Below are 20119 nucleotides of genomic sequence, written 5' to 3' on the forward strand. Positions count from 1 at the left end.
AAATGCGAGTGGGTTGCCGTGTTGAATAATTCACGTGCCCTTTCGCACCCACGCCTACGCGAGAAATTGTGGGGCAGCACCGGCCGCCGGCGAGGGTTGCTGGTGTCTGGTGTCGGCGGCAGAGGCCGTCCTCCGCGCCGGAGGGGTGTCGGTGGCAGGAAAAAGCCGATTAGGGCGCGCGCCGGACGACGACAGCCGCCGGCAGGCAGGGCTCACTTTTGATTCCATTAGTGCTGCGCCGGGGAGACCATGCCGCTGTTTTAGCCCATCCTAACGCAACTTGGAGGATTTGCGGCGAAATGCGGCCTGTGCACGATTCGACCATGTTGCTAAGCATGTGAGGGACAACGTTGCGCCGGAGACAACGATGCACCACCGCATTCTGCTGCTGCTCTTCTTCCTGCTCGCCATGCTCATCTCTACCAACACGCAGTGAGTTGAATTTGCGAAATTGCCGACTGTCTCCACTCCACCGGCGGGAAGTTAAAAAAGGCTGGAAAATATAGAGAAAATTTGGGAAGCAGAACTGAATGGCACATGAAGGGTTTGAGCACGAGGCACATTTTTAGTTTTTTTTTTTATTCAAAAAAGTTATATATATCTATGGGTTTTTAGCTTTTAATGTAAATTAAGCATGGAACAGACTACATTTTAGGCTTCGCAGCTTTCAATAGAGGCAAATTTTCTCCAAGGACAAGTTTGAATACATTTTTAAAAAGGCCAACACCTCCACAAATTTCTTTAAAATTGTATGACCCATTCAATCAGCTTGGCTCATGCCATTCATTAAACCTAATCCTGGAAATTATTTATTTTTGGAAAGTCGTTTATGTTCATGGTTCTTAATTTTGACTCGTGATTGCATATATGACAAATTCTTCAAAAAAACATCATTTAAGAAATAGCTCCGCCGTTCCATTGAAAATTTTGGGCTCTGATTTCAAATTCAATCCTGCAGCTGTGCATTGTAGGCTTGAGAAAACAATTAATTTAATATGTGTTTGATATAAAAATGGGCTCAGCCAATAGCGGTAGAGGCAAAAAGACATTTTTTAGACATAGGAAATTTTTCATGTTGTTTCTACCGCGATTGGTTGATCCGAATTTTTACTTCCAAATCATCAAATAAGGTTTTTTATGTCCAGATTGCTCAGCAGCAGGATTGAATCTGAAATCGCAGTGCTGTAATTGCCTCTATTTCCGAAATAGACGGTGGTACCACCTACAGATTGCAACGAAATTCCAAAATTTCCAATTTTTTTCAAATATAAGAAACATCTTGCTAAGCTGAACACTTTTCCCTTGAGAGTACGATTTTTTTTAATTTTTCGAACCTCTCGATAAAAATGTAGTTTTTTTTATTTTGCTTTAATTTCATCACAACTGCCGTTCTTTCCAGGCATTATCAAGGAGAGTCAGATTTGCGACAACCGAAACCAGCGTGATGGGAAACACGGTGGTAATAATATAATTTTCTGCACTTGCACGGCTTTTGCTTCGAGCCGTGAAAACTATTTGGCCAAAACGAGACACCCGTCAATTTTCGGCCTCTGCGAAACGAGCAAAGCTAAAGAAATTAAGAAGCTATCGCGTGATCTGAGATTCAGAGCCTCTTGGATGAAATAAAAGGGCAAAAGCCGTTTGTCAGGCAGCGAACACACACGCGTCCATTACGCACATACATGGACGCGATGCAGTCGCGAAGCCGCAGAAATCTCTTCTTAGCCTAAATGAGGAAGTTACAAAATGCGATTGTTTGAATAAATTGAGCCGACCCGGCGCGCGCTGGCTTTTTGGGTCAACGCTGAAAAAATCTGGAAGAGCACGCGGATTAACGCGAGGGGTGTCCGTCGCCAGTTTCAAATTACAAACGCGGCCGGAAAGGAACGGACTGGCTGTTAGAGGAACCTAAACGCGGGGCAATCCGATTATAGGCGCGCAGCCAAATCCACTTAATTTGCCTGCCACTCGGCCGCGCCTTGACCCAATTGCTGCGCGGACAAAATTTGAAATTGCCAGAATTTCTGCGTCCGGTGGTGGTGGTGGTGGCGTCTGCGGCTGTCGAGCAGTGAAGCCCAGAAAGACATGGATGTGCCTCGGGGTCGTGATATATGTCAAGCGATCGTTTTGCTTAATGCAGCCTTTCAAGCAAACACGACTCTGACTCTGTGTCTTATTGTCCCGAGAAATGAAAATAAGTAAATGTTCGCTGCTGGGGAAAAATAACTCACGTTCATATACAAGGCTTTGATCCGCAAATCGCATTAAATTCGCGCCGGGTCGAGTGGAGACAGTTTCTGCTTCTCGTTAATCTCGCTGGATGTGATTTGACCGCTCAAATGCAACGATTGGTCAATGCAATGCAAGTTTGCTAACTTGGTAAACGCCGAGGCTTTATTTAGTTAGACTCGCCCGCTTGGCAAATGTGTCGCGCCAGTTGCATAACCGTGCTTCTTTTGGAAACACACACACACTCACACACGTCAACGGCGATTCTTCTGGTCTCTTCACTCAAGTGCACAAAGACAAGTAATTGTATGTGACACAAATCTCGCATTGTACAATTCTCGAGTTAAATGTGCCGAAACGATTACTTACAAGTTCAATTAGGACTGTACAGTGTGCTGCAACAAAATAAAAATAGCCGTGCTAATTTCGCACGTTCCAACTAGAAATGAGATGGAAATAATTATTATTTATTATATTAATACACTTGTCATCTTGTTTGTGTCCATTATTTGTTTGTGATCGATGCAATTGTGACTTATTTTCAGATGCTCTGTTTTAGAACAGCTCTCTTTGTCCGCGTGTATACCGCAGCTAACCTACGTACATGACACGGTAGCAGGCTTGGGAACAATGGTTGCCCTTTTGAATTTTGCATGTGTAGAAATAGAGTTCGGAAACAATTGGTTACGTTCCTTACATTGTCCAACCGCATGAGGGAATTGTTGAGAGAAACGTGAGATGGCATTTGAGATTGTGCAAAAATCACTCCGTAATTTCATATATTTATGCATTCAAAATAGATACATATTTGTGGAAGCAAAAATGGGTAAAACATGACAGCCAAAGATTTGCCTTAAAAATTGTATCAACAGCGTATTTATTTCAGCACATCAAATAGGATTCATTCCGCATCTCGAATGCACAGCATCAGAGTTTAATCTGAAATCAGAGTAGAGGCGCTTGAAAATTCTAAACTTCAAACAGGGCTTTTTCGATCAGCCAAATAATTATAAAAAAAATTGGAAAGGGTACCTTTAAATTTGAAACAGTATTTTCTTACCCATTGATGGATTTTAAACCAAAAACTGATTAATTTTAAGATATTTGTGAAATTTAAAAAATGACTATGGACTTCTTCAAGAAAGATCTTAAATGCCAAATATTATCAGGATTTGACAAAATACGCCCAATATTGTAAATTAATAACTTGCAAACTCCAATCCTATAAGACTAACTAAGCTAATATTTTGGGGAGTTTCGCTTCCTTATCATGAAAGCGTATATACATGCTTGTTGCGTAAAAAAATATTTTTATATTAGAACGACTAGTAAGGAAAGCGGAGTTCCTTTTTCAGACGTTGTGTTCAATCTAAAATGCCATTCAGAGTAATTTTACAGAAAATGCTGCTGTTAATTTTGAGTAATTTTCTCTCCAATAAAAAAACCTCATCATTTTAATAATTTTTATTTATCGTTCAAAAATTTTCAAATGAAAATAATTACGAGAGTTGGATTTTATTTTAATTTTTCATCTTTTTTGCACAGATTTTCTCCAGGAAACCATAGTTCCTTATAGAATAGCATGATTTTTTCACAGACCTCTGTTTTATTTTGCCTTTTTGGCGCATTTTGCACGATTTTTATTCCCAAGCCTGGGCGGTAGAGTTGAACGCGCTAATCTGTTTGCTGCAGGGAGTGTGAGCCGGCGGAGTGCGAGGCTGCGGCGGCGGCTGCGGCGGCCGTCGTGGCCGCCGAGGAGGAGGAGGCGCTGAGGGAGGCGGCGCTGCGGCACCCGCGGCGCCGCGCCTCGGCCAAGCGGACGCGGCAGAGCAACAAGGCACGGCGCTACCAGCACCGACTGGCTGAGTGCCCCGGCGAATGCATCGGCGCCGACGGCGTCGCGTTCAACGCCACCGAGCGGCGGCTGACGCTGCTGCTGCTGGGCAACGTGCTGAACACGGCGCAGCGGGACAAGTTGCGAAAGTGCTCGGTCGGCCGGCGGCTGGACGGTGCCGAGGCCGTCGAGCTGCTCGGCGCCGCCCTCGAGACCGAGACGCTGTCGCAGCCGACGCAGTACGTGGTGCACGTCAGCGCCCACCAGTGGCTGCAGGCCGACCCTGAACACGTCGCTAAGGCCGTCGTCGGCGTCGTCGATAAGATGGCCGAATATCTCGGCTCCGTCAGCATCTACGGCAGCGATCGCGGCGAGACGCCGCGTTCCGGCGCCTCTGCCCAGGCCGTCCGCACCATCGTCTTCGAGCAATGCAGGAACAAGCCGAGGCGCTGCTTACCCCTCGAAGACCTTCAGGTAAAACATGTCCAAACGGTAAATATCTTCAGGCTGATCCACATTTTTTTTTACCAAAAACATAACATTGAATTTAAAAAGGTAATTTGTAGCGATCCTTAAGCTATTTCTTGTAGCCGGTACAGTGGTCGAAATTTTTCAATTTAATGCATAACAATCTTAACGTGTTAGAAAGCGTTGAAAAAGTGGATATTATTTAATTGACTTTAAAACAGTTTTTGTTCAATTTAACATTTCATTACATTTGGTTCATCAATTATCTCATTTAATGAAATGGATTATAAATTATTTAAGTTCATTGTTCAGGAAGTGTTTATTTTTAGGCACGTTTGTTAAGTTATCTTAAAAAGTGTTCTTCCGACATTTTTCTGAAAAAAAAACACCTAGTTTCAAATTTAAATTTGCAATGAGTAAAAGATTTTTGTTTAATTTTCCCTAATGACCTTTAAGTCAGCTTTTTGAGTCTAAAATTATATTTTTGGACCCTTCCAGACATAAAAAAATTTAAAACCACACCATATTATTAAAATTAACTGCAAAAAATCATCATATTTGTACAAAATCTTGATTTAAAAGTCATTTCTAATACTGTTTCCATTTTAAATCCATACATGCCTCCATAATCAATCAAATGAAAAAATATTTCATGATCTTAGCTTTCACAGTTTAAAAGTGCACGAATCCAATGATTTCGTTAATAACTAACAAAAAGCAACCTTTTAAAGTTATTAAATTGATTTTTCAATGGTTACCCCCATAGGCAATTAATAAGGAATATTTATAATACTAAAAAGTATAAAAGTTGTAAAATGAAAAATAATCCACTCTCGCATTGTATTCGGCCCCCGCAGGCTTCACCTTGAATTTTCCTCAAAATTCTTACCACTGCATTAGCTGCATAGAATTTAGAATCAGCGATCGTTGGAAACATCCACCTGCACTCATCTCGGAGTACAAAAGAAAAGAGAAACGATCACCAACGAAATTGAAAACTCCGCAACTTGATTCCCCCTGCGGTAGAAAGTTCCTCTTTTTCAAGTCAAATCCTCTCGACCATCTTAGAAATTTTTGGACGCTGGTATTTTTTGGCATCAAGAGGATCGTTAAAAATAATCCAAATTACGCCGATTCCTTACTCAGAGTTGAATTTTTTCTTGACTTTAAATGTTTGTAAAATAATATGACCTGTTTGGAGAAATAAAAACGAATTGAATTGATTATTTTTTTAACTTCGTTTAGGGATGTCTCCCAAAGTGGTGTTAGTGATTAAAATACTAAAATGTATAGCGTCATTATTTTATAATGACGTTAAAGAAATGGCTCTTGACTCTTTCGTTTAAATCTAAATAAAAAAATGAGACAGATCCTTCTATTCTAATTTCTAAAAAATCAGTTAAATTTGTGTTGAAGACTTTCAATGAACAGCGTAGAACTTTCATTTTTTATCTCTCCATAACGATTCGATATATAGATCAGTATAAAAGTAATAATTAATATTCAGCATTTTGTTTAATATCTTCAAAGAGTCACGCCGTTGTACCCAACCAAAAAGAATGATGAGGATGAGTAAAATCGTGGGTTGGAACGTTGCAGTTTCCGCTGACGGTGCTGCACAAACTGCAGCTGAACCCGAGCCTGCTGGACGAGTACAACACCCGGTTCGTCGACCTGAAGGCGATCGAGACGCTGAGCACGGCCGTGTTCGCGCCGCCGACGCCGCCGCCGCCGCGGCCGCTCCCTTTGCACAAGCAACTCGACAAGCTGGTGCACATGATGTGCGAGCGCGAGCGCGGTCGCAACCGGTTCATCGAGATGCAGGACCTGCAGGTCAAGCGGCCGCAGGAGCCCGCTGCCAGTCTGTGAGTGACCCTGATGACCCTGACCAAGGGTCAACAAAGCTATATGATTATACACGCGTACAGCATCTATGCAAATTGTAGCGCTATAAATTAGGCCAAGAGTCGTCGTGCGATGTCTGATCATTGCGCTTCTTTAACGCTTTCCTTATTGCTGGTGTTGTTTCAGTGGCGAGCCTGGAATGCCACCTGAGACTAGTTTGTCCTTGGGCGACATTCTCCCCCTCAACCCCAAGCACTACGACAAAAATCGCGCACCAAAAATGGCTGGGCAGCCGACCATAGTTTACTTTCACGTCACGGTTCTCTCGCTTGACTCAATCAATGAAGAATCAATGGTACGTTCCATGTTCAAATTTAAATCAAACACGTTAGGAGCTGTAAAAATGAAAAAAAAATGTTAATTATGGCTCATCGCAGTGTTTTTTCAAAATAAATACATTTCACAAAGTATCAACGAGAATTAAACTTTTGCTGAAATATAAATTAATTTATTAAAATCGATAGATGTTGAATTATAAGTTTGTTTTCCGTTTTAATTTTTTGTGTAGTAGAGTTTTAGTTGGATTTTAAACCTCATCTGAAAGCCGAAAATGAATTTTAAGTCGAAATTTCGATTTAGTAATTTTCCTATACACATTGAAGTAAAATATCTGATTAAAAACATTATCCTTATATTTTTAAATATAAATTTCAACCACCTCACGAGCACTCTATAATGAATGGTCTGATTAAAAAAAACATGAGGTCATGTTCCATTGCGACTCAATTGGAAAAATCACAGCTCTTTAAGACAAAATTATTTTCCTGATTATATTTTCAAATTTTTCTGTATTATTGTGATAATGTGTTCATCGCTCATATATATGATAATGCTTTTAATACAAAATAAATCCCCCATTAATGTTAACTAATTTTAGCCTAGAAAACCAAGAAAATGACTTACCATGCAAATCAATATCCCAAATATCAAAGTTTTAGAAAGTCTTAAACAAATATCTTGGGAACCCATCAAAACATTTTTTGTGCGGGGATGAGTTTTGGCAAACATTACAAATATTTTGAGAACATCCTGACGTTTTTACAGACCTATGTGGCGGACATTTTCTTGGCACAAAGTTGGCGTGACCCTCGCTTGCGCCTGCCAGAGAACATGAAGGAGGAGTATCGGATACTCGACGTTGATTGGCTGCACGAGATCTGGCGACCTGACTGCTTTTTCAAGAACGCCAAGAAGGTCACGTTCCACGAGATGAGCATTCCGAACCACTACCTTTGGCTCTACCACGACAAAACCCTGCTCTACATGTCCAAGTACTGATCCGACAAAAACAAAACTATTCTTAATAACTGTAATTATATGTATTTCCGATAAGGTTGACGCTGGTGTTGTCTTGCGCAATGAAGTTTGAGTCGTACCCGCACGACACGCAGACCTGCTCGATGATGATCGAAAGTCGTAAGTATCTAAATGGTTTGTGCGGGGGGAGTTCTTTCGGAATGGAAATTAGCACTTGTGCGGCTGCTTTTTCCTGACCTTTTTACAGACAGCTCTCTGATACTAAAAAAAAGAGGACGCTTACGTTACTTATAAATAATTACTGTCTGCACCGATATGGTTTAGAATTGTTATCCGAAAATCAAGAAAATAAATTTCTACCAAATCAAAGCGGTTGTAGACTGGAAATACATAAATTGAAGACTATCTGCTTAAAATATGTCATTGTGTTGATTATGTGTGGACAGTAGAAAGTGAAACACCTTACTTAAAGACCTAAATATATATTTTTTCTGAAAAATCAGGGATGAATAAATAAGTTTGGGACAGGTCTGTGAGATATTGACGCAAAATTTCCACCATCTAAACCAAATTGTTTTTGGAAGATTAAGTTTTAATTTTCGAATTCAAGATTTGTAAAGAAGCAAATCTTTAAAGCTTTCAATTCCAAACAATTATCACCAAACATCTCAAAAAGTTACTCTGAAATTAGGGGAAGATCCTTTGCAACATCTTTAAGATGTTTTTTTTTAATATTGTGCTTCTGCTATTTTAGCGGGTCTCTCAAAATCTTTTAGTTACTTTAAGACGAGTTGAATGGTGCACCAAAAAAATACTCATGTATTTTTTGCAATTTTCACCTGCAAAAGTCAAGTTTGTAGAGTTCTTTCTTTTAAACGCCAAAAAACTGCAAAAAAACTTGTCTTTTTGCATCCCGAGAAACTGAAGTGTGCACCTAACTTCCCCTGAAACCCTTCAATTGTCTCTAAAAATTGAATTTTTGTCCGTTTTTAAGTAGGTAAAAGCGAAATTTTTAAGTTTAAATAGAGTAATTGTTTTCCCATGACTAGTTTTGGTGATTTGGCCAATGAAGACGCGGCCATTTTTACCCTCGACCTTTTCCGTGGACGAAATCAGGCCATGTGCTCGCGGCCGTTTAGTTATGCAAGGCTAAAAGAGCCTAAACGGCGCTCTCTGCCTTAATACGATTTAGCGCGCTGCTGCGGAGCTCCGGACGGCTGGGTGGCCGGCCATCCGTTACGTACGTGCAACTGCTGGCAAACACACACGCTGGTCATCTCGTGCACTGCCGGATTACGAAGCCGCACAGTGCGCCGCGTCCGGCAAATCATATACACACATGCCGTTTTACATACGCTCCTGTTAGTAATTATCTGCCGCGGCCGCTGCCTCGTCCCGCGAATCAATCACTTCCCCATTCACTAAAACCACTTCTGCGGCGCGTGCAGCCGCACACGTTTCGAGCTATCTTTGATTTCTGTGGTAAATAATTAGCACAGCTTACCGGCGTTGCACTCCAAGGGAGTTGCAGAGTCCATTGCTAATTAGGTTTATATTTTCCTTGGGCTTTTAAATGTGGTTGTAGGAACTCTTTTAAGGGGTTTTATGGATTAATAAAAGGACAAAAAATATTAAAAATACTCAAAATTATCCTTAATGACTTTGGACCTAGACAGATGATGTTCAACCAATCCTGCTTGACGAGAAGAATCGAAACGTGGTATTTATTTCTTAAATTGGACCACAAGCAGCTCTAAAAATGTATCAACATGTCCCTAAAACTCGCAAAAAATAATTTTTTTCATAGTTAGACTGTGATTTTTTTCGAAATGTGCTAGAACTTTTCAAAGTGACAATAATTCGCCATTATTATCGCATTTAAAACCACGAATAAAATAAACAATTCTTAAAAATATTGCCATCATCTAGTATAGGAGGGAATTTTGAAACATTTCAGTGTCGCACACGACGCACGACCTGGTGTTTGTGTGGAACGTCACCGACCCGCTGGTGGTGAACGACCTGATCGAATTGCCGCAACTAGACATCGCCAGCAACAAAACCATCGACTGCACCATCGAGTACTCGACTGGAAACTTCACTTGTCTCGCCGTCACGTTCAGCCTGCGCCGCCGCATCGGCTACCACCTTTTCCACACCTACATTCCTTCGGCGTTGATCGTGGTCATGTCATGGATTTCGTTCTGGATCAAGCCAGAGGCCATTCCTGCCAGGGTAACTCTCGGAGTGACGTCGCTCCTTACTCTAGGTAACGATACGTTTATCTCTATCGTCTTTTGGTGAAAATAAATACTCTTACGTTGCTATGATTCTATGTTCGGAAAATTTGAAATGCTTCGTATTTTAATGTTATTGTAAAACAGAAACGGACTTCATCCTTATTGTTTGAAAACTCATTTATTTTTCTTTTACGACATGAAGATTTTGCCGACATTTTAACGAAGTTTAATAAATAATTTTTGTTATTTCAATTGGAAGTGTTCTGATCAAATTTTCCAAATTTTCATTTCAATAGTTTAGAGTTATACAATCAGCACGGGCTCCCTGTCAAGCAGGAAGTCTACCTCAGTTTTTTGCAGGCGTCTTTCTTAGTCACTTAATGAGATAAATACATTATTTGTTATAGTAAATTAGAAAACTGGTCGACAAATAATTAAATTCAAGAGCAGTGTTTAAATTTTTTTAAACAAGAGTATTGTTCTAAATAAGCTTTTATTCCTAATTTTTTTAACCATACTTCCCTACTAGCTGTCTCACTGCCTTCAAAGCACTAGCTAAATTTAAGTTGGTCACATTAATTAAGACTATTATACAAAATATTTTAAATTATAACTTTCCAGTTGGTTTTATTTGTTATTTTTAACAGTAAATATTTTAAGCACAATGGTGAGATACAAAGCACGTTCCAATTATTTTTGCAGCGACGCAGAACACACAGTCCCAGCAGTCACTGCCACCGGTTTCGTACGTGAAGGCCATAGACATTTGGATGTCGTCGTGTTCTGTTTTCGTGTTCCTCTCGCTAATGGAGTTCGCCGTGGTCAACAACTACATGGGCCCTGTTGCGACCAAACAGATGAAGGGCTACTCGGACGAGGACATTCGATCGGCTGTAGACGAGTTTAAGGTTAATTCTTTGATAAATACATCCATCCTTTGACAAGATTTGAAGTTTAAAATGTCCCCACAGAGAAAAATTGCATGATATTTATTTTATTGGCAAATATTTGTTGTATAGTTGGCCTTTTCAATTAAAATTAATTATTGTTCTATTCACCTACTCCAAAAATATTTATTGGGATATTTGAACAAAGAAAGCTTCACGATTAAAAAAGTTTTTTTAATTTTATTGAGCTCACACAAAAAACCAACAAGAGATTTATTTCCATGGGCAATATGTTTAATTTTTAATCCAATTGACAGTATTTTAAATATTCGATATTGTAGGAGTTGGAGCCCCGTTGGAACTCGTCGTCTGTGCGGAACCGAGGCGGCAGCCCTGTGGCGTCGCGGGTGACCGCGACGCAGCCGCAGTACGACACCTTTTGCCAGGGCAAGCAGACCGCCATCTGCATAGACAAGTTCTCGCGCTTCTTCTTCCCCTTTTCCTTCTTCGTCCTAAACATCGTCTACTGGACCACTTTTCTGTAAAAGGCACAACGACAGCTGCATGGAAGAGACACTATTTCTTGCAATGCGTGGCGGCCGGGAATTCTGGCCAAATTTTGAAGGAAAACGAAATGAATGATCAGACGTGGCGAGGCAACTCAGGAATGAAGCTGTGAAATTGCCTTTTGTTACTAATTTTCTTCTTCTTTTCCCGGGATAAAGAAATTGTTGGCATTTTTCCGCCCGCGCGCGTGAAGGAAACGCGCTGCCAGCTTTCCTGATCGCCGCAGGGCGTCTTTTGAATTTAAATTTATTATCGAGGTGTGAATTTCGTGCGTAGACAAGGTTTTAAATTACTACACACAGTAGTTTGGGCAAAAGCGTGTTAATTTTAAAATGTAATTTGAATTTATGTAAATGTCACGTAAGGTTTAGGGCAGTGCATGCACGTATGTTAGACCATTAAAATCGCAGATATTCAATAAAGTCAAAGGATTTTATTGTTGAAAACAATCAGATTCAGTCTGATATTGAATTGGTAGGATTTATTTGAGGTTAACTTCATGCATAACAATGTATATATACATACTTTTAGAACAAGCGAAGATGAAATCGGAACAATACCGTTGTTATTATTGTCAGTGTAAACTCGACCTGCTTAAAAAAGGTAATGAAGCTGAACATGGCTTTGTATATAAGTTTTATATTAAGTCGAAGCCATTTAATTTTTATTTATATTATGAGAATGAGCGAACGAGCATGCAAAAGTGTTTTTAATCTGTAATATGAATGACGCTTAAGTTAATTTAATTTTGAGGCATTTGAGGCTCGTAATCATATTGCTGCTGCTGCTGATGCTGTGGCTGCTGCTGCTGTGGCTGCTGATTCTGTGGCTGCTGATACTGTGGCTGCTGGTTCGCGCCAAAGGAGAGGTCGTTTTCAGAGTGGCCCTCTTGCATCCTCGAGTAGTACCTGACGTGATGCCGCATCAAACCAGAGTCCTCATTCTCGACATTGGCGTGTTTTCCAGAAAAGAGGGAGGTCAGGTAGCCCATGACTCCGTTTGAAGCTAAAATGCTTGAGTAAGGAGACAATATTGGGATAAATCGCAGTATTTCTTACGCGACTGGCATTTAATTGTTGTGCCAGTGAGATAGATGGCGACGAAAATCAAGACTGAGAGTGTCGTGAGGAAGAATCCAATGGCCATGAAACTGGAAGGGCCCATCATTTCAAACGCCTAAAATTTTAAAACCATTAGGATACGCGTTGATACTTGGAAAGTAGAATTTTAGCTTACGTGTCCAACAATGACGGGCATCAGCATTTCACCTGAAGCTGCTGTCACAACGAGAATGGAAGTGATGGTAGCTGACGGGAAAATGAAAATTAAAAAAAAAAAGATCAAGCGGTTGGTTAAGGGCTGTGAAATTTGTACAGGGTTTGGAAAAATATCAACTGTGTCTGGTGTATTTTAGACGGTTATTCTCTTAATGATTTCAACGGTTTTTAATGCTTCAAATACCTTAAAAATCAATTCATTCAATAATTTTAGAGCGCCTTTGTTACATTCAGAAAAACAATGGAATAGATAAAAATATACATTTTTAATTGTCAGGTTTAATACATGGGAAGAAACAATTAATTATAGTTGTCTAGATTTTTAACCACAAAGTGATCAGTTTTTTAAAATTAAAAAGCCGAGTTATTTGAGGAATAAAACAATCGTTGAAATGTTTTCTTTGCTGGATCCATGATCCCAGCAATAAAAATTTGATTGAAAAATAAAAAAAAACTTGCAATGAAACCGTATTTTGTACTGGAGAAAATATAAAAAAAATACTTGAAGGCTGACAACTGGACTTAAAATTCGTTTTCAGACCATTATCTCCTCTAAAGGATTTCAAATGACAAAAAATTGCTTGATTCGTGCCCATTTAATGGTTGGAAGCTCAGAAAAAATTGTCAATTACATTTAATTCACAAAACTCACGAGTTAGAGGAATGTAGAATTCTGCGAGAGAAATCGCGGTCGGGTAAATGCTGCTGAGGAAGAGACCAAAAGTGGCAGTGCCGATATAGAGCACAGAATTGCTGTGCCGCACACACGTCATCAATGTCATCGCGACCACGCAACCCATCTGTTCAATACATAGGTCAGCAATAAAATGAAGTCGTTACAGAACTAACGAAATTTCTGGGTCATTGACCGGTTCTGGAAAAGCCAAATCGCAACTCACGACGTTTGTTAAGAGCATGAAGAGGGGCACCATCCTCGTGGCCAGCCATATCGAGATGAGTCGGCCAAAAGCGAAGAAACCCCAAAAACAGGCATTCAGGTAGGCAGCTTTTGGCACGCTCAGACTTTTTACAGCGTACGAGTAAACATAGCCGCCATACGATGACTTAAAAATAGCATTAAAATTAAGGGTTTCAATTAAAAATTACGAAGGTTAATTTCCTGTACCTGGAGTCCATCGTATAGAAAGAGCAAAGAAGATGTTAATGAGGTGATCATGGTCACCTGGAAAGGAGTGACGAAAGCGTCTGCTTGCTGCTGAAGCTCAGTAGCAAAGGGGTTTAGCTGAAATTTGGATTATGATTTTTGAAATTAATGACTATTAATCGTCAACCTTTTTAAGATCTCTGCTATCAAATTCGTACGAATCCTCAGCTGGCCTAATCGCAGCCGACTTTTCCCTCCACACCAATGAGCCAATCATGATTATCACAGGAATCTGGAATTTATAATGTCTATTTATCCAACGTTTCTAGGAGTGTTGATAATTTATACTTGTAAAACAGCCATTATCCAGAAAGCGTACTGGATTTTAGAGACGGCCATCTCGGTTTTTTCTACGACAGTATTGTTTGTAATCGAAATGGACGAGGTTATGTTGTGCGTCATTTCTGCGAAAACAAATTATTTCTGTGTCTGCAAATCACCCTTAACGTCATCCACCTTGTAAATACGAGGCGTGCATGTCCGCATGGTGATATAAATGGTGACTGTGTTGGTCGATTTTCTTTCCAGTGCAGCCGTGACTCATCAAGAACGGCATCGAGATCAACGGTGAGAGGAAAGCGCCAAGTCCGTAAAAGAAGTGCAGCGCCTGTCCAGAATTTGCATTAATAATTTTTTTTTGCTCCAAAGTCGAAATGTTTCAAACTTGGAGGAAGGGAGCGACATTTTTGTTGTAGAGTCTGATCATAGACAGATTGGCCACCGTGTCGATGGTGCCCATGAAGAAGCCCATGATGCCAAGGACCAGGGCCAGACTGGACAGACTGTCGCACTGCGCGATGACGGACAGCGTACACGCAAGCATGATGCAAGCGAGCAGAAGCATGGGATGCGCACCGAACCTGGAAATTGATTTGGAGTAGTAACCAATTGTTTGCAAAAATATGTTTAATTAAATTTGGCCAAAGGGATAGCTACAGATTTGTCTTCAAACGCGTAATTTTACAGCTATAGCTGCAACGACTTCAGTCGAATTTGGCTGAGCATTTTTGCTGGTGGCTGGCGCAGCTGAAAAATTAACAGCCAGATGTGCCGGAGTCAATTTTTTTCTCTCCGCAGTACTTTTCGATTTTTCGACTTATCGACTGGCGGCCAACAACGCAAAATTAGCCGTTTGGCGTGGCGTAGCGCAGAAGCTGGCTAAAACCTCTACTGAAAATGCACTGGATCCAAGTATTTTCTGTGCTGACTTTTAGGTAATACAGCTCTATCTTTGTCCTAAGGACATTGTTTTGTAAAACTAAATTTAAAACTGACTTGTTGTAAAAACTTCTTTTAATGTTTTCTGCCAACAGGTTTTGGCTTCATATTTAAGTCCTTTTTAATTATAAAACTGAACAACCGACCTCAAGTGTCGACATTTTAATAAAAACAATCAAATTCATTTTCAAATTTTTGTTTTATAATTAAAAAACCAGACGATATAGCGAAAAATTAAAAAGGAATCTGAACAGCCTTCGGAATATGCGCGGTTTTGCCAAACACGATTCACTGTTATTAATGCTACAGCAGTGCCAAGAATAAAAAAATATATGGATTTTTCAAGAAAGACCCTTCAGTTGTTTTTCTCTTAAAATACTTTCCATTAACCAAAATTTAGAAAGATTTCTATGAAAATGACGAATAACCGTTTAAATTAGATATTTGAAACATTTGCTCTCGTTCAAAGCTCCATAAATCACAGACATTGTAGAAAAAACAATATTTCCTGCCAGTCTACATGGACTCCATGAGATCACCACTTGTAAAAATCCGAGAATCCAGCCATGGTCTGTATTAGGAAATATCAAAAATCGAAAGAAAGACCGACATGACATGAATTGAAATCTTTAATTTCTTTCCAATAATTTTCGCTCCCAATTTTTCTTTCCAAATGAATTTTATAATGAGGCGAATGACTAGAATTCGTAATAAGTGGAGAGTTTGGAAGAAAAGTAAAACGGTCTGATAATTGTCTGGTTAGGAATAAGTTAGTCTCAATAATTTGTTCCAGCTTGTTAGTTCCAAGCAGCTATGCCATATAAGACTGGATTTCAGCACCACTCCATTCAGGTTTATTTTGTTCTAGCGTTATCGTTGCCAGTGTGTTTATTAGCAACAAGAAGAGTGAGATTAGAACACTGCAGCAAATCGTTATAGCGTTCGAGATGCAACATCGCGGGCGGGTGGGCGAACGGGCGGCCCTGTCGGCACGCGCGTGTGGATCTGGCCGGAGAGCAAAGAGAGCGAGAGATTTTCCGCCACTGCGTTGGCCTTGAATATTTTGGCTGGCCGCCAAAAAAGCGTCTTAAAGCTCGCGCCGGCGATTCCCCGCAATAAAGGCCTTATCTCGGGGCGGGCACCCTGCCAGGGGGTAGTGGGAAAGGGGTGAGACCTCTGGGCCAGCATCCCACCGCTCGCCGAGCCCAGAAGAGTGAACAGACTCTGCGAGAAGAAGGCCCAGCTCATGGTGCTGAAGAGGTCGGGGTTGGATGTTTTGCACCCTGCAACATTCCGCCGGGTTAATTAATCACCCTCAAGCAGAGAAATCGAGAGTAATAGCTAAAATAAATGAAGATTAATTGCGAAAGAAAATTACAATTATATCTAATAGACAGATGAAGATGTTTCTTTTTGTATTTCTAGTGCGGAAATGATTAAAAAAATATTTTACATGGAGCTGAACATAACTTACAAGTATGTTTAAAAAGTACATTTCATTTCACAAAATTAAATATAAATTTCTGTCACTGTTCTATTTTCTGTCTATTATTTCAGCTTTTTTTTATCAATTATTTTAATATGATTGTACTTTGGTAATTTGAAATTTGGGATTCTTGACGATTTGATTTGTTTAAAAACAAGTAAAATAACATTGTTGTTCTCCCTCCAATAAATCGAATTAAATAAATATTACTTTATTTAACTGAAAATTAACCGTGTAGAAAAATAAAAACTTGGTCTGTACCCTCAGCAATTCCAAAAATGGAACAGACCGACAAAACATCGTCTCTGTCCCTCAGTCATGCTATGAAAAAATGCAATAAAGTTTGCAGTCCATATAGATCATTTTTTACTTTTTTGTCTCGAGAGATTTTAATTCAAATACCTCTGAAGTCGAAATAATAATAAAAAAGTACTAACAATCAGTTAATTTTTTTTGTATTAAAAAGAAATGGTACAGCAATGTACTTAAATATAAGTCCAAAAAGATAAAAAGACCGAAACAAAAAACATCATTGCGGCATCAGCGGATTGAGCATACGCACAATTATTTAAGTGAAACACAAAAATCAGAATTATTCGTTCCGCTGTGGGCAAAAATCATTAGATTTGCAGCGAATAAAAAACCAAACACAAACTCGACCCGAGAATCATATTTCAGTTCACCAATTCGAGTCCCCACGCCCGACGCGACGATAAATATTGTGGCAACGGAATTGCGGCAGTGCCAAAATCGTGCACTTTTTTCCTTCCCTCTCCCGCCATGATGTGGAATTGAGCGGAGGGCGCGTAGTAGTCAATTAATTGAATTGGCAAGGATAATTCAGTTGCCGCCCGACATCACTGAATCTAATAAAACTGCCAATTCGATACTTTCTCACCGAGGTCCATGAGGGTTGGTCCCAGAAGAGCGACGCACATTCCGAAAGACCAGAAGACGAAGCAATATGTGACGGTCTCGTGACGATGCTGCTCGAACAGACTGCGGAACCGACTCGAACCCCCTTGCTGTTCTCCTGCCAACGTCGCTCTTTCGTCTGGAAAATTTGAAAAAAAAGTTCTCAACGTTTACGCTTCCAGAAAACAAAGCAAAGTAGGAAATTTCAGTTCTTATCTAAAGCCATTATTTCATAGAGTTTCAATTGAAAGTTCATATCCTTAGAAAACTAAATTTTTAGAACGTGATTCGTTTGATCTGAGAAACTTGCTTTGCGTGCCAACCTATTTTAATTTTTGACTTCTTATGTATACACAATTACAAATCAATACTAAACGAGAGTGTGACTTATTTACGCAAATAAAACTCCTTAAACCTATTTTTCCAACGTGCACGTTTTAAAATTTTTCTTTCATCAATTTCACTAAAAAAACAATTAAAATTTAAAAAAAACTAATCTCTCCTCACAGTTGTTTCACTTGATCCGCTAAATTTTCTGTTTCTCCATTATTAAAAAATATACAGTTTGAGATAGATAACTAAAATTTTCGAAAAATTCCAATGATTTAAAATTGAAAATGAAGAATCGCATATTTTTACATGAAATCAAGCGGTGGAAGCGCACAATTAATTTAATTAGTTGCGGTCATTATTATTGGTTGTCATTAGGTGAACATCCATTAAAAGTCGGTGTCTCTATCTAGATGAATTATCGAACACAATGAGAGAGAGAGAGCGAGCGGTGTGCTGTTGAAAACGTTTCAATTGCGAGCGTACACACTATTCTGCATTATACTGAACACACGTTTAAATGCAGCAGACACAAAAGGAGCAACAGATACAAATCAATATTTAGCGTGAAATCCACGGGGGTGGATTGTGTTTTGTTAATGGGGTTGCGATCGTTCCCGCTGATATCAGGGGAAATACTGGAAAGCTGTCTCGTGGTGTTGTGACTGTTTTAACTAAAATATAACAAACATTGCACTTTCTCTCACGGCTAAATGGTTGATTCTGAATCATTTTGATTGAAAAACTTAAAAAAATGCTGCTTTCATTTATATACAAAATTGTTGGAAAGTTAATTAATATTGTCTTAAAAATGACTGATAAAATAGTTTCAGATTTCAGAAAAGTGGAATATAGTTTCGTCCATAAGGTGTTAGAGTCTCAAATAATTATTGATATTTAAAAATTTCTGTTTTTTCTATAAGAGATGCATTACGGACCTATATAAACAAAAAGCTAGTAATAAATGCTCCTAAAAATAAAAATTACATGTATTTGTTTTCAATTATTGTTTGGCAGGTTATGTCAGGTGCCTACTTTAAGATGTAAACTTTTTATGAACAGCGTAAAGAATTTGTTGCTACACTAGTTGAAAACCTTCTGTTACACATTGACAACATTTTTTATTTTTTGGATGAGTGGGTCAGAAAGAATAGTTTTTGGCCAAGCTGACAGGCTGACACGGAAAATAGGTAGTCGAAAATTTCATCTTTTTACATTTAGAATAAAAAAATTATGAACTAATGACTTGTCATGATGTTGTTTATTTTCATGCAAATCCGCGGAGCTTTTTAAAGGTCTGATTCAAATTTTAAAAATTGTGCTCAAAATTGGCTGAACGGTCTTAACAAGAAAGATTGTTTGGGTGACAAAAAAACGCTCTTTAAACAGTTTTGGCAGTATTTTTTTTTAAATCCGCTGTAACGTTATAAGATAACACAAAAAAATAAAAATAAATTATTCTCTCTTTTAATAACTACGTGTTAAATCTAGTCTCAAGCAAATTAACCTTTACAATGTTACACCGCTGTTAATTTTTGTTGAAAAATTAGTCTCTGAATATGATGAGATGAGGAATTATATTTTTTTTACAAAGAAACGTTTACAAATAAATTTAGTCAAGGTTATAAATAAAATAAATTGTCTCGACCATTTTTTTTTAATTTACAGCCCTGAATCAATATAAGAATCGATTTTGCACCTGTTTGAGGGTAGTTGTACTGCTCTTGCAAGTTCTGCACAGGCTGCTGGGGCGCATCCTGTGGGTACGAAGGGTAATTCTCCCCGTGGAAGCTGGTTTCGCCGAAGCCAGGGTTGTCCATGGCGCGTTGCTGACTAAACACTGCTGGCGCGTTTCCGCCTGGGCCGGCGTCGCATTCGAGACTGGCTGGTGGCTGGCTGCAACTCAGTGTCGCGCGCGCGGGGTTGGTGCCGGGGGTGGGCGCGGGGTGCGCAGCGAGCGGAGCCGCACTGTCTCCCTTTCTCTCCGTCAGAACGATTTCTTCCAGCAGGTTTTGTTGCGGGTGCGGCCGACCGACGGCGAGACAACAGAATTACGGAGCCGGCGACACTTTCAAGGGAACCCAGACTATGGGGCTGCGCGCACGGAAAAACCAAGAAAAGCGACGGCAAGACAAATGAGAGACGTAGCACTGTTGTGCGTGCATTGTGTGCACGCTCGTGGTTGGTATAATTATTTAGATGGTCTCCCTGAGAGCGAAAATTTTTTCCTGGGCCAATTTCTTTTCGGCAGCAAAAATTTATATATTATGCCAGCATTGTTTTTCGTCAAAGCCTGGTGGCGGCTACAGCTAGCCTACGATTTAAAGCATAATAATTAATT

General features: G+C 39.7%; 2 protein-coding genes across 3 annotated transcripts; one reads left to right on the forward strand and one right to left on the reverse strand.

Moving 5' to 3' along the window:
* The first annotated feature begins 200 nt into the window (after positions 1 to 200).
* Positions 201 to 11809, forward strand: LOC135946232 (glycine receptor subunit alpha-2-like). 2 transcript variants are annotated; one of them, XM_065494360.1, is made up of 9 exons: positions 201 to 432; positions 3922 to 4537; positions 6131 to 6396; positions 6563 to 6731; positions 7481 to 7707; positions 7770 to 7852; positions 9651 to 9962; positions 10636 to 10841; positions 11162 to 11809. In XM_065494360.1, the coding sequence occupies exons 1-9, from the start codon at positions 368 to 370 to the stop codon at positions 11363 to 11365; spliced, it is 2148 nt and encodes a 715-aa protein (XP_065350432.1). In that variant the 5' UTR covers positions 201 to 367; the 3' UTR covers positions 11366 to 11809. The 2 variants fall into 2 exon arrangements, with proteins under 2 accessions (XP_065350432.1, XP_065350433.1); XM_065494361.1 differs by lacking the exons at positions 3922 to 4537; positions 6131 to 6396 and having other exon boundaries at positions 203 to 432.
* Positions 11810 to 11826: 17 nt separating this feature from the next.
* On the reverse strand, positions 11827 to 19950 carry LOC135946233 (major facilitator superfamily domain-containing protein 4A-like). Its single transcript, XM_065494362.1, has 13 exons — positions 19478 to 19950; positions 17432 to 17587; positions 16222 to 16330; positions 14494 to 14689; positions 14286 to 14436; positions 14118 to 14233; positions 13957 to 14061; positions 13791 to 13907; positions 13564 to 13728; positions 13317 to 13464; positions 12624 to 12694; positions 12446 to 12563; positions 11827 to 12392 (listed from the first exon to the last, which is right to left on the reverse strand). The coding sequence occupies exons 1-13, from the start codon at positions 19596 to 19598 to the stop codon at positions 12130 to 12132; spliced, it is 1836 nt and encodes a 611-aa protein (XP_065350434.1). The 5' UTR covers positions 19599 to 19950; the 3' UTR covers positions 11827 to 12129.
* Positions 19951 to 20119: the final 169 nt, after the last annotated feature.

The sequence above is a fragment of the Cloeon dipterum genome, chromosome X (assembly GCF_949628265.1).
Source record: "Cloeon dipterum chromosome X, ieCloDipt1.1, whole genome shotgun sequence".
Classification (NCBI taxonomy): Eukaryota; Metazoa; Arthropoda; class Insecta; order Ephemeroptera; family Baetidae; genus Cloeon; species Cloeon dipterum.

Coding starts and splice junctions, on each gene's coding strand:
- LOC135946232 (XM_065494360.1), top strand. CDS start 368: ATGCACCACCGCATTCTGCTGCTGCTCTTCTTCCTGCTCGCCATGCTC. Junction 6,732..7,480: donor CAATCAATGAAGAATCAATG/GTACGTTCCATG, acceptor ACGTTTTTACAG/ACCTATGTGGCGGACATTTT. Junction 10,842..11,161: donor CGGCTGTAGACGAGTTTAAG/GTTAATTCTTTG, acceptor TCGATATTGTAG/GAGTTGGAGCCCCGTTGGAA.
- LOC135946233 (XM_065494362.1), bottom strand. CDS start 19,598: ATGGACAACCCTGGCTTCGGCGAAACCAGCTTCCACGGGGAGAATTAC. Junction 13,908..13,956: donor ATAGCAGAGATCTTAAAAAG/GTTGACGATTAA, acceptor TCCAAATTTCAG/CTAAACCCCTTTGCTACTGA. Junction 13,729..13,790: donor TTCTATACGATGGACTCCAG/GTACAGGAAATT, acceptor GCTATTTTTAAG/TCATCGTATGGCGGCTATGT.